Below are 13234 nucleotides of genomic sequence, written 5' to 3' on the forward strand. Positions count from 1 at the left end.
GTTGCGAGAGGATAATGAAATTGTAGCAGAGATCTTTAATACCAAGCAAGGAAAGAACGAAACTGTCCGCGTTTACGCCAGAAAATTGAAAGATTTGATAAACAAAATGGAAAATAAACCGGCGGACGGACTTCAGAAAAGGTGGTTCGTGGAAGGCCTACTCCCAAACCTGCGGAAGAAAATGAAAATTGTGTTGTCGTCGTCATACACGGAAGCCTATAAGAGAGCATTGAATCTCGAAAGTGAGCACAAGACAAAGAAGAAGAAGAAGACTAGTTTGTCTGATTCTAATGACGACGAGCCTTCCGGCAAAGATAGCAGCGACGATGAAGGCAGTAGCAAGAAGGTCCGCGCCCTACAGAAGGACATGATCCGCATGATGAAGGAGTTTAAAAAAATGCAGGAGCCAAAAAGCAGTGAACTATGGTGCACAGAGTGCAAGACCGACGGTCATACTAAAGGATCTTGTCCAAAGAATCAATTCTGCGACATTTGTCAAATCATGGGCCATTCGACAAAGGAGTGCCCCTTTAACATGAAGACGAGGATCTCCGCAGGTGCTTCTTACACAGGAGGCTTCCCCATCGGGCAGTAACGGGAACACCAATAGTGCAGGTGCCACATCCGACGGATACAGGAATAATAGATGCGGACAGAACAACAATAACAATAACAATATGAGCAGAAGCTGAATCCAGTATGATGCAAATGGACGGCCGATTGTTCAGTGCCGCGCATGTAACTTGTGGGGGCATTTTGCGCAGGAGTGTCCAACGGCGAATACACCTCAACTATTGTGCCGATGGTGCGGACCCGACGATCATGACGACTCCAAGTGTCCAAAATCCGGAGTTAACTTGATCACTGTCAGGACAGATGAGGAAGAAGTTCTGGCAATCACGCAAAAACAAGCAAAAGAATACTCGGACCCCGCTGAAGAAAAGAGGAAATTTGCGGAAGCACGGGCGGAGGTTGAAAAAGTATCCCAAGCGGCAACACCTCAGGACACCACCGGCACTCCAACGAGGAATTCTGCGGAACAAAACATAGTACAGTAAATTTTGCAGACGGAGGTACCAATAAAGATAAATGATTTGCTTCTCACCATGCCTCAACTCCGATCTACTCTCTCAAATATTACGCTAGTTCCCAAGTCACCGAGAGAACCAAGTCGACAAAAGGAAAAGGAGATTGCTATAGGCAAAGAAGATCAGATGTTGTTAGCACTGACATCCGAACGGCACCCTGCAGTCATTGAGATGGGGATACTCGGACATGTTCTCACGGACACAATAGTTGACGGAGGGTCCGGCGTAAATGTATTGCCAGAAGAAACTTGGAGGAAGCTTGGACAGCCGACATTGTGGCCTCTGAGATTTCAACTGCTGACAGCCGATCAACATGGCATTAAAGCGCTGAGTATTCTCATGGCACAGCCGGTAACAATTGGCACTTAGTCGTTCCTGATGGATTTCGTGGTGATTCCATTGAAGAGAAAAGGATACAACGCCATCCTAGGCCACGGGTGGCTTATCGAAGCGAGAGCCCGACACGATTGGAAGAACACTTTATCACTAGAAAGTAAAGGCCATCGATTTGTCATTGATCTGCATACCCAAATGGTAGGGGAAGAGGCCCTATCATCAGATTCTGAGGAAGAGGAAGATGAAGGCAGACAACGAATGGAACCGGATCAGGAGGGAGTCCTGTGATTGGATGGGGGATCAATGGATGACAACTTGGATTCGGTCAACGATCTCTACCACTGGCAAATGGAGGACTATGAATTATTTCACAGCTACAATGTTCTGTTGATTGAGGAAGGCCCGAGAGCAAACAAATATCCAAAGGAGTTTACTGAAGTAAAGGAGGGGGAGGCATCGTTGGATGTTACACCCGCCCATGCATTCAGTGAAGGGGAAACAATCAAGTATAATGAAGCTAAGCTGCAAACAATGAATTTGGGGGACGAGGCAGAGCCGAAGAACATACTAGTCGAAGATAACTGGAATCCAGTACTCAAAGCCGTGGAATTCAAGATATTTCTGGAATACAAGGATGTGTTTGCATGGACATATAAAGACCTCAAGGGAGTACCGTCGGAATTGTGTGTGCACCGCATTCTGCTGATGGAAGGAGCCGTACCTGTGTGGAAGCGACCCTACAGGATGAACAAGAACTATGCGGCACGAGTTACGGAGGAAATAAACCGAATCTTGGAAGTTGGCATTATATTCAAGGTGCAGACCAGCGAATGGGTATCACCGATAGTCATTTCACTGAAGAAGGATACTACTCAAATCCGGATATGCGTTGATTTCAAATGCCTGAATGCAATCACGATCAAGGATCCTTTCCCGATTCCATTCACAGACAGCATTCTAGAGGTCGCCGGACATGAAATTTACTCCTTTATGGACGGGTTCTCCAGATACAATCAGATCTCTATAGCGGAGGAGGAAAAATTAAAGACAACGTTTGTTATCGAAGATGGGGTCTATGCGTACAATCGGATGCCATTCGGGTTGTGTAACGCACCGGCCACCTTCCAGCGAATTATACTGCATATCTTTGACAGGATGTCTGTGGAAAACTTCAAAGCGTTCCTGGACGATTGGTTAGTGTTCAACGCACAGGACAGACACCTGGCAGCACTTGGTGAATGCATGGAGAGATGTTGCAGGGCACGGCTAGCGTTGAATCCCAAGAAGTGCAGATTCATGGTCTCGCAGGGAAGACTACTCGAACACATTGTCTGTAAGGAAAAAATTGAAGACCGACCCGGACAAAGTGAGAGTCGTTCTCGAAATGCAGCCATCCACTAATGTGACAAAGGTAAAGTCTTTTCTCGGGCATATAGGTTATTATAGCAGATTTATTAAAAAATTTGCCAAGGTGTCCTACCTGCTAGACGGGTTAACCTACAAGGAAGAATCATTTAGATGGGACAAAGAGCAGGACGAGGCATTTGAAGGGTTGAAAGTACGACTAGTTACGGCACCCATCTTGGCGTATCCGAACTGGAATAAAGAGTTCCATGTTCATGTGGATGCCTCCAACTATGTGATCGGCGTGACCCTGGCATACACAGGTAACCACAGACTGGATCACCCGATATACTTTGCCAACTGATTGTTATCAAAGGCTGAGCAGAACTACAGCACAACTGAAAGAGAAGCATTGGGAATGGTCTATGCTGTGCAAAAATTCCGTCATTATTTGCTCGCTACACCGTTTGTGTTCTATGTTGATCACCAGGCCCTGTTGTACATGATTAATAAACCTGTCATCCAAGGGAGAATCAGCAGATGGTTACTCCTGTTGCAGGAATTTACTTTCATGATCATTGTCCGGCCGGGAAAGAAACATGTTAGGGCCGACCACCTGTCGCGGATCAAAATAGGGGAACCAGTGGAGGGTGTGAATGACGACTTTCCTAACACAGCTATTTCAGATTGCGGTACTGCCAGAATGGTACAGGAATATCGGTGAGTACCTGGCAATAGGACAGTTTCCCACTGGGATGCCACCAAGTGAAAGGCGCAAGTTGATAATCAGAAGTCGTACCTTTCAATTGATCAATGAATTATTGTATAAAATGGTGCCGGATTATATTCTTCGACGGTGTGTGTTAGAAGAAGAGGTATCGCAGGTGTTAAAAGAAGCACATGAGGGTCCCGCAGGAGGACACATAGGACCCGACACCACTGCACGGAAGATATCGCTCGCAGGTCTTTGGTGGCCGACAGTGTACAATGACACGCGGGAATGGTTCGGCAGATGTGACACTTGCCAACGCACCGGGAAGCCACTGAAGCGTGACTTCATGCCACTTAACCCCTCCCATGCGTAGGAACTTTTTGAGCGATGGAGATTAGATTTCATTGGACCCCTGCGGGTGAGCAAGACTCAACGGTGCTGATACATCATTGTTGCAACAGAGTACCTGACCAAGTGGGCGGAGGCACGGGCATTACCAGATAACTCGGCCGTCAGCACCGCGAAGTTTATTTATGAACAAATCATTACCAAGTATGGAATTCCGTTGCAACTAACAAGTGATAGGGGAGGACATTTTGTTAATCATGTCATTCGACTGCTCACCACCCAGTTCAAGATTTATCATTCACTGTCAAGTTCGTACTACCCGAGAGCGAACGGACAGGCCGAGGCTACCAATTAAAATCCTAGTATCAATCATCTACAAATCTTGCGCAGTTGAAGGTGCAGATTGGGAGGAAAATTTACCCGCCGCCCTATGGGCCTACCACACAGCCTACAAAGTGACGACAGGGCACACACCATTCCAGTTAATGTTTGGACAGGAGGCGGTAGTACCAGCGGAATTCATGATTCCAAGCCTACGAATAGCACTAGAAAACAAGCTAGGAGACGTCGAAAGCTTAAAGGAGTGGTTGTGTAAGTTGAATAAGCTGGAGGAGAAGCGATTGTTGGCGTAGTGGGCAAAAAAAATTACACAGAACAGACGCAAGGTCTGGCATGATAAGCATCTGAAACATAGCAGATTCCAGCCGGAACAATTAGTGTTGAAGTACGATAGTCGCAGTGAAATAAAACCAGTGAAGTTCAAGGTGCAATGGGTCGGACCATACCAGATCCGAGAAGTCGGCGACAATGGAGCAATCAAACTATCGACCTTGGATGGGGAAGAGATACCTCAGGCAGTCAACGGATTCAAATTGAAAATACAACACACTAGGAAGATGTCGTCGTCCTTGTCGTCACCAAACGCCGAGAGGATTTTTCGATCATCGTTGTCATTTGAAAATGGCAAGGCTTCGACGCCAATTTGAGGTGCTTTGTATATTTTTTTTTTTTAATTATTGTAAAAAAAAAAAAAAAGAAGTTCACGGACTGTGTCCTGCGGGCAGGCTATCCGCAGGCAAGTTGTCCGTGGATGTCATACCGCAGTGTTGTGTCCGCGGGGCTTCCTTTCCATGAATTTTCGTGCATGTAAAAGATTCTCCCACGGGTGTTAAATAGTATTCCCACAGCGCTTCCCTTAACCTTCCCGCCGGCGGCTATGTTTGGCCGCGAACTAATTTTCCGTGGAAGGACGTTGAAACGGATTCAAGACACCCATACCATTGGCGAGATTAGGGCACTAACAAGAGCACCAGCAGAATTCTTCCTGCGGTTCCCTGTTTCAATTTGTTCTTGAAACGTTGGTCGAAGTCCTCCCCTCTTAGATGAGTGTTTCCGCTAGCTAACAATGCTTCCATTTGCATTTGTTTCAGGCGAAGTTCAGGAGGACAGTTAGTCTTCTTGTGGGAGAATCATCTTTGCCATGTCCATCTCTAGCATGAGAATGACACAAAGTGCAGGGAATCAAGGCTTACATTTGCTTGGCTGAGGCCTTCCAGACACATGGCTTGATTTGTGAAGGCTGCGCTCAGATATCTCTGAAGGTTCATCGCGCTCTCCCATTCCACCGTCGTGTTTGTCAAAATTGGGATTCAAATAATCGGCCATGAGGGAAATCCGCTACGGCGTGGCTCTGCGTCGACCTCCAATTACTCGACGAGTCGCCAGAAATGGAGTTCTGAACAAGTTTAGCTTGGCACAAGCTATATCTTATACAAGCGATCAGGGATTTGATTATACTGGAGCTGTCACAGTAGTTCCAACCCATGAGTGACAAGATGGAAATAGTCATGTAAAACATGGTATGGTCGGTTCCATTCTCAGGTGACGTGGACTTGCGATTTCCCTAGTGGCGTGGGTAAATTCAATTTCAGCAAAGGTGTTTGGGACTTCAGCAACCGGGGGCAAATTCGAGAGGGAGAAATAAAGCAGTCAGAACCCTATCTTGCATAAAGAGAAATAAAACTGTTATTGCATGGAATCGGCAGGCAAACGGAAGCAGTGGAAGAGTCAGCTGGCAGCAAATATGGAAAACAATTCAAAGGTTGTTGGTATCTAGGATCCATGTTGCAGGGCCGTCGAGTTCCAGTAGCAAGAAGTAGAAGGCCAAGGAGGAACTCACACATCTCACCGTCCAGTTTGAAAGTCTTAATGGGAGCGAATGTCGGAGATGGTGGCAGGAGACCCCGAAGGCAAACCAGATTAAGCAGATTCTAGTACGGGCACAAGTGCATTGGGCGATTCAGCTTCCAATCTTCTCCATCCGGTTGTTCGAATCAGTTTTACGCACCATGATAAAGACATATAGCCCGCAGAGCAAGACAAGTACATTCATGTACAAAAAGCATCAGATGACGGTGTCTTTTAAACCTAGGGATTTCACTAAGGTTTTCAGCATCCCTAGCCCCGATGGTAAGAAAGTGGAAATCAAGAACCACAAACTCTCACGGGAATGGAAGGAGCATTGGATAGATCTAGTGTGTCGGGATCTTACACCCGTGGAGAGGAACGCAGCGGTTCAAGGGTCAAAGTGCAGAGGGCTTCACAGGGACTTTATTCGGGAGGGTCACTGGAGATGCATTATGGACGTCATAAAAGCAAATTGACAGGTGCCACTTGGGCTTCAGATATAGCGTTGCCGCAGGTTGTGTTCATGAATGGCATCATGCAGGGTATGGTATATGACTGGGCTTCAGTCCTTGCCGACAGGATGGAGGAATTCATGATGCTTCAGCACCGAACTTTTTTTATGCCGCACCATGCCATTGGGCTGTTCCTGGAGGCTGCAGCTAGCTAGATACCATTGGATGATTTTGAGGCTCCTCCGAGGGGCAAGTTGGCAGACAGGGAGCCTCTCGTATTCTATTGGTGCCATTTGGATACAGGTGGAACAGCAGCGGGCCAAAAGAGAGTACTTCGAGAATTGGACAGTTCCGAAGATACAGATAGCGGATGGGAGGACACTTTGTAGAATGACGGGGCTGAGTTCGTGGAAGAGGAGGAGAGCACTTCAGTGGAAGTTGGCGGTGAGGCTGCGGGTAGTGGGTCCACATTTTTTAGCCCTCCTCAGTTGTCAACTTCGGCACACTTGACTACCTGCATGACAGTCATTCCCCCGTTTGGCCAGTGCCATGCCTCGGTCGTGATGACCCCTCAGACAGTGACAAATGTTGTCCCGCGGACAGTCGCCGATATATTGCCGACGGCTGTAGCGGAGGTGATTCCAGTTGTACCAGTGGAGCAAATTTCACAAGCAGATGTCGTTACAGTCACAATCTCATAGAGAGCACAGTTGCCAGCGCCAGAGCCTGAGCCTCAAGTTCGTTTGGATGTCATTGATTGTGATGCAGTTGTCACGGTTTCGTCATCCTTATTAGCAGAGATCGAGCCAACCAAGTTAGCCCAACCAGTACAGCAGGAGGAGAGCATGGAGCCCAGACAGTCAAAGCGACCGGAGGTGATGGATAGAGCTAGTATGTTTTTGAGGTAGCAGTTTCGACTCACTCCTGTCAGGCGGGGTCCGTCCATTCAGTCTCCTAGGCGTTTAGGAACATCACTGGTAGTACCAGAGCCTCAGCCTCAGGAGGGAATGTCACAGGCCGTGGTTGCGCCGATGTGGGCATGTTTCCCGCTAACGAGGAGAATAGTGATGCAGAATGGTCATTGGAGGGCTTTGCCAAGGAGGATTACAGGTCAGATGAGGATAGGTGCAGAGACTACCTCAGGACTATGAAGTCCGCTTTGAAGAAAGGACACGATGTGGCAATTCAAGCTATGACTCGACGGAGGGAGTGGCATTTGATCCGAGCATATAGTCGTGGGATTTGTCCGCAACGATTTCAGTCATGTTTTGTGGACAAAGGTTGCCCGGCAGTTGAGACAGTTGAGATGTTGGCAGATTGGGCTACTGAGCCAAAGTTGGGACCCAATGACACCCCACTGATGAAGCTGGCACATAAGATTGTGGGGTTGTACAAGGAGGTTTACTATGCTCGGTGGCGCGCGGAAGCGAACAGTGTTGCAGCTCAGAGATCTTTAGCAGTTGAGAGAGAGGCAAGAGAGAAGTTAGCCGCGGACTTGGCCGACCAGCAGGCAGCATGGGCAGCAGAGCGAGCAGCACTATTGAGGGATATGGCAGCAGTTGTGCAAGATAAGGACGCATCTATCCGAGATGTGGAAGCGGTTGTACGGGATAAGGATGCGGCTGAGCACGAGTTGCAGTTAGCCAGGAGACAGGCTATGTATGCTGCGCTTCTTCTAAAGGAGGCCGTCGAGGTTAATTCACAGATTCAGACAGATCTACGCATTAGGAAAGAGCAGGTGTACGAGTTGCGTCGCCAGCAGCACTCTTCTAGGATGCCTCCTCCTCTCTAGTATTTCTTTTGTTGTCTGTGGGTTGTCTCCTAATTTTGTTAGTCGTCAGGAGACGACTTTTCTTTTTGGGGGGGATGATGTCAGCCGACTTGATTGTCGTCGGTGTTTTGTATTTTGTAGCCGGCGTCGTCAGTAAAGACTTTGTAGCCAACGGGTAAATAGTTTGTAGCGGACATAATGTTTGTGGCCGACGGACTCCTTCGGAAGGTTCGGCGGATAGTATTTATATCCCGTCTGGGATCATTGTAAATCATCATTCATCTTATGAAGCATAATGTAATGTCTGGCATATGCGAATAATCTAAGGAGTTCTGTTGTTCGTGTTTATTATCTGTGTGCATTTCTAATTAACCTATGTGGTAAACAGTAATCAAATTCCGGAATACAGAAAGAAGTCACCAAAACATCCTCATAATTCTGATTTATTCTGCAGAAAATTTCCAAGCAAAGGCTACTCCAATTGTATTGTGTAATCATGAATTAATAAGGTCAGAGATATGTCCGCCATTCCTATTAATTTCTGCAATTAAAAGTGTTGACTGAATCATCTGCATAATTTAATTTTCCATTCCTTTTGAAAGCTTATACAAGTGTAATTTAAACTTAAATTCTTTAACCATCATCTGATATTATTAAATGATGCAAATCTGAAACCACAGAAACCTGTAACAAAAAAAACCTATCAATCTCAAAAATTTGAAACTATTAGGGACCTTGGGAATAAGATTAGTTGTGTAAAATTGGGACGGTTAGGGAAGTGAAACTTGCTTCTAGAGGCACCTCACTTTCCTTTGAGTGACATAATGTAGCAATGCAGGTTTGCAGGATATGAATAATGGTGACGATGACATGAACACCAAGATAAGTTTGCAATTGTTGAGACAATCATTTAACCACAATATAAGTCACATTATCACCAAAAGTGGACATTAACCACCACTGGTGATATTTTCTTGAAAAATGAAGCAATAGGGGAGAAACAACAATCATGGATATGAGAGGTAGAAATAAGGATGATGACACACGTGCTGATAGTGATTACAAGTTTAGACTTGCAATGTCGTGTAGAAATCGGATACACCAGATAACAACCTAACTGTGGAAGCATGTCAATAAAGAATGAAGTCTTATGCTCATCAATGGACATAGATGTGACACGAAGAAGCAAACATTTGCAACGTGTACAGAGCCCACCATCAAAATGGCATCGAGTTTCATGGATATTTTGGAAACATGTAAGCATAAAGAATCTAAACAATTTCCCAAGAGCACCTAAACTGGGACCAATGAATGGCTTCCAGGCTTATATGAATGGGTTCTAACTTCTATTGTTTCATGCAACAGAGGAATATACAATGTACTATTTAATAATATGTGCAATATTAAAGCATATGGAGCAGTCTATGTGACTAATTCTCATCATTTAATAAAATTCAACAGTCCATACGGTCGCCTCCTAGCCCATGTCCTTATATCTCATCAAATACGGATGGGTGGCCTCCTAGGAAATCTTAAATGTTAGGTGCAAATTAAAAGGCAGTGACAGCTAATGTTACATTATGATTACTTTTGCTAGTTTCAATTGCACCATTTCCCTCATATGAAAATCACTTGATGCACTGCGTTCCAGCTGGACCATTCAATCTCGCTAAGGATCGGTCCTAGAAAAAATGACTAGCCATGAGAAATATATCACTCAAGGAATGATTTCAACACTGAATACTAAATGGATTTAATCCTTAAAAATAATATCCCTAGATGTTGCAGTGACCACACTATAGAAACATCAACCACTTAAATCAGGATTGATTGTTGATTTTCAGAGTGAGTGGTTCAACTTCAGATAACTACATCAGTCAGTCCACACAACTAACAAGCTTATTTTGGTCATAACAGTAGACTTTTGGGTCATCATATATCGGCCTAGCTTCCTGGAAATCGGCAAAAGCAAATAAACAAAGTGAAAAGGGAAGACATGACCACAAAGAGAAAATACATAAGAAAATGCCATCCAACCAAATCCCAGTATAACACAGAACATATTTTAAATAAATAAACTCAATCAGATATTAAAAATAATAGTGTTTTGACTCAAGTGTTCAGAGTCCAGACTCTGTAGTCTGATGACTGGTGAAGATATGTATGAAAATCTGCATTATGATTTTCATTATAACCATATTTTGTTAAGTAAATTATTGGGAAATCTAGTACAATAAGCAAAATGTAAGGTAATTAAGTAACCTTGTTTTTGTGACCATGAACATGGTTCTCATAATATTTGTTTGATCCATATTTTGCAAAGTTTTTAATAAATATCCTCAATTAAAATTACCCCAAGCTTGTTCTCCACCATTTGAAATAACTAGTGTGTGAATCCAATTTGTCATTTTATGAACCAATATTGTCTGAGATTTGGTAGCAAAAATGTAACACGCACTATCAATACCAAAATGAATGGAGATATTTCTTTGGTTTTGTATTTATTCAAAACCTTTTTTAATATATGTATCATAACGGAAGAAGTAATTGAAATCGAAATGCATACCTACAATCTTTGTCTGAGCACCCGTAGCTTTCTCTTCCCTTGTTAAGACGACAACAAACTTGCCAAAATCACATGCCTCATTAGATATCCATGTCCAGTGTGAAGATTTCATGAGCCAAAGCATATAGAACATGAAATCAAACTCTTACCGCATAACTATGTTTCAAAGACTTCATAATTTTGACTGGATCCCTCCTCAGTTCCAAGGTCTTTGCCCACAGCTCACTAAGCTGAAAAAGCAAATTTAAAGAATCAAAAAATGTCAAGTAGTACTAACCAGACTTGGAAATTTCACTTATTATTTTTTTGAAGTAAATCCATACGAAAATAAACAAAAGGTACCTGTAGACATTGCCTCTTGTATGCACAACCAAATACATTTGAATCTTTGATAGGTTTTCCATTTTGAACCTTAAAGTAAATATGCTAATCACTACAAGCATATGTTATGACCCAACTCTAACATAAACAGATGAAAGCAAGAAAATTTAAAATGTAAGAAGAATATAAGTCATAGTTACGAGACTCTAACTTAGCTCAAACTCGTCAAGCTGATTTTGGACACAGAGTTGAGTTTGGCACCCGAACTTGGTAAATTAATTTTTAAGGATTTAAAACTTATTTCATGCACCTTTAAAAAATAAACCATAAAGACAATAACATCATCAATAGATGCTAATTTTAACAAAATACACAAGTATACATCAGTTACATTAGTATAAATGCAAATTTTAGCTAAAGGAAATAAAACAGTTAAATATATAATATTGTTAGGTGTATACTAAACTCATGGTAAATGAAATACAGAGCATCGAGACAAATATCAAAACTATAAGTCTACAGTTCATAAGAGGTTGCTTGCTTCCGTCTCAATGACTAGTGTATAAATTCAAGTTAGCAATTTATTATTAATTTGTTAATTATTTCTTGAAGCCTTCAAGACTGCATGTTTGGCAAGCTCATTAACAAAGAGGAATGGTTAAGTAAAGAGATAAAACATTATGTTCAAATTTGACCTTAGCTAGGATACTAATACACGGAAATCTTCTATGAGTTTGCATTTCTAATTTTCTTGTCAACTATGACTTAACTTGTATTTGGCAGTACAAGAATGTAGCATGCAAACTTTGCCTATGACAGTCTTTGTATGCTAAACAAGTTTTCCAATGTATGAGGCAAGATAATCCTTGATTGCAGTTTTGACTATGAAGATGCAGAGATTTGCAACTAGAAATATATATTTTGAAGACTTTAATAATAATGGTTCACCATTGGCCTATTATGCATTGAGACTCATATATTGACGGACGTTTGGGTACATCACCAAAAGAGGTTTAGGGGAAACATGCCTCTTGGAGGTCTATGGGCAGCATCCCCAATGGGATAAAGGGGCAACACCCCTTGCAAGGTTTTGAGGGGCAGCGCACATCATTTCAATGTTTTTTTAAATCCTAGATGGGTGCGTCATAAACCAAACAAGCATTGAAACTTTGTAAGTTTTTTCTTTAAATTAAAATTCCAAAGTCTTTGGGTCAAGACTCGCCAAGACACAATGGAACCAGCAAGTTTGGGAAAGACTCGAAGGAATGAAATTTTATGCCCAGGAATTAGATAAACAACATAAGAGAAGTAAATAAAATGCACAAAAGACGCAAAAGATTTATCCTGGGAAAACCCTTCCACTTGAAGGGAAAAAACCCAACCACACTAGCAAAATATATCTTTTATTGATAATAAAATATTTTTAGTACAAGGATTTCTACTTCATTAATTTACAATATACCAAGCAATCACGTAAATAGATTGAATAGGACACTTCATCTTTCACAAAAAGGTCTCTTTGAGTCCCAAAAATATGAACCTTTATATTTCCACATATTCAACACTTCACATTTCCATATGCATGCCTCTTCGCATGATGTATGACATGTCTTTTTACATAATATTAACTTAAATATAATTACAAATATCTCTTTCAGCTGAAGATGATCATAACAGTCTTAACAAACATATTTATATCTCATAAAATCAGAGATAAAGATCTCTATCGCAGCTACAAACTTCAACACTCCCTCTTAGCAAGAGAGAGATCTTTAGTCATGCATGCACACATAGCTGCAACCAAAGACAATAAATTCACATAACATATGTTAACTCAGCATAACATAATCTACCATAGTTACTTCATAAGCACGTACATAACTTTCACCATGCCTGCTCGTAGGGGGTAGATCGAAGACTTTTATCTCAAAACTTCTCCTTGAGAATGATACATTTCCACCATGCCTAATCGCAAAGAGTGGTCCACTATACCTATTCGTAGAGGGTGGAACGAGGACTTTCATCTCAAAACTTTTCCCTGAGAAGGATATATTTCCACCAACCTAATAACAAATGATGGTCCAACATACCTACTCGCAGAGGGTGGAA

General features: G+C 42.8%; 1 protein-coding gene across 3 annotated transcripts in view; it reads right to left on the reverse strand.

Moving 5' to 3' along the window:
* LOC149572079 (putative N-acetyltransferase ycf52) overlaps positions 1 to 13234 on the reverse strand; it is a 144648-nt gene that overhangs the window by 110209 nt on the left and 21205 nt on the right. For 2 of the 3 annotated variants that reach the window (XM_089810497.1, XM_089810489.1), the window contains exons 3-4: positions 10954 to 11034; positions 10805 to 10862 (exon numbers count right to left, since the gene is read on the reverse strand). In XM_089810497.1, coding sequence (XP_089666623.1) covers positions 10805 to 10862; positions 10954 to 11034 — 139 coding nt within the window. Of the gene's footprint in view, positions 1 to 10804; positions 10863 to 10953; positions 11035 to 11146; positions 11209 to 13234 lie in introns of those variants that run through there. The other variant, XM_089810505.1, reaches the window with a different exon arrangement.

This window comes from Cupressus sempervirens, chromosome 2 (assembly GCF_028749045.1).
Source record: "Cupressus sempervirens isolate cs-2001-9-10 chromosome 2, ASM2874904v1, whole genome shotgun sequence".
Taxonomy (NCBI): Eukaryota; Viridiplantae; Streptophyta; class Pinopsida; order Cupressales; family Cupressaceae; genus Cupressus; species Cupressus sempervirens.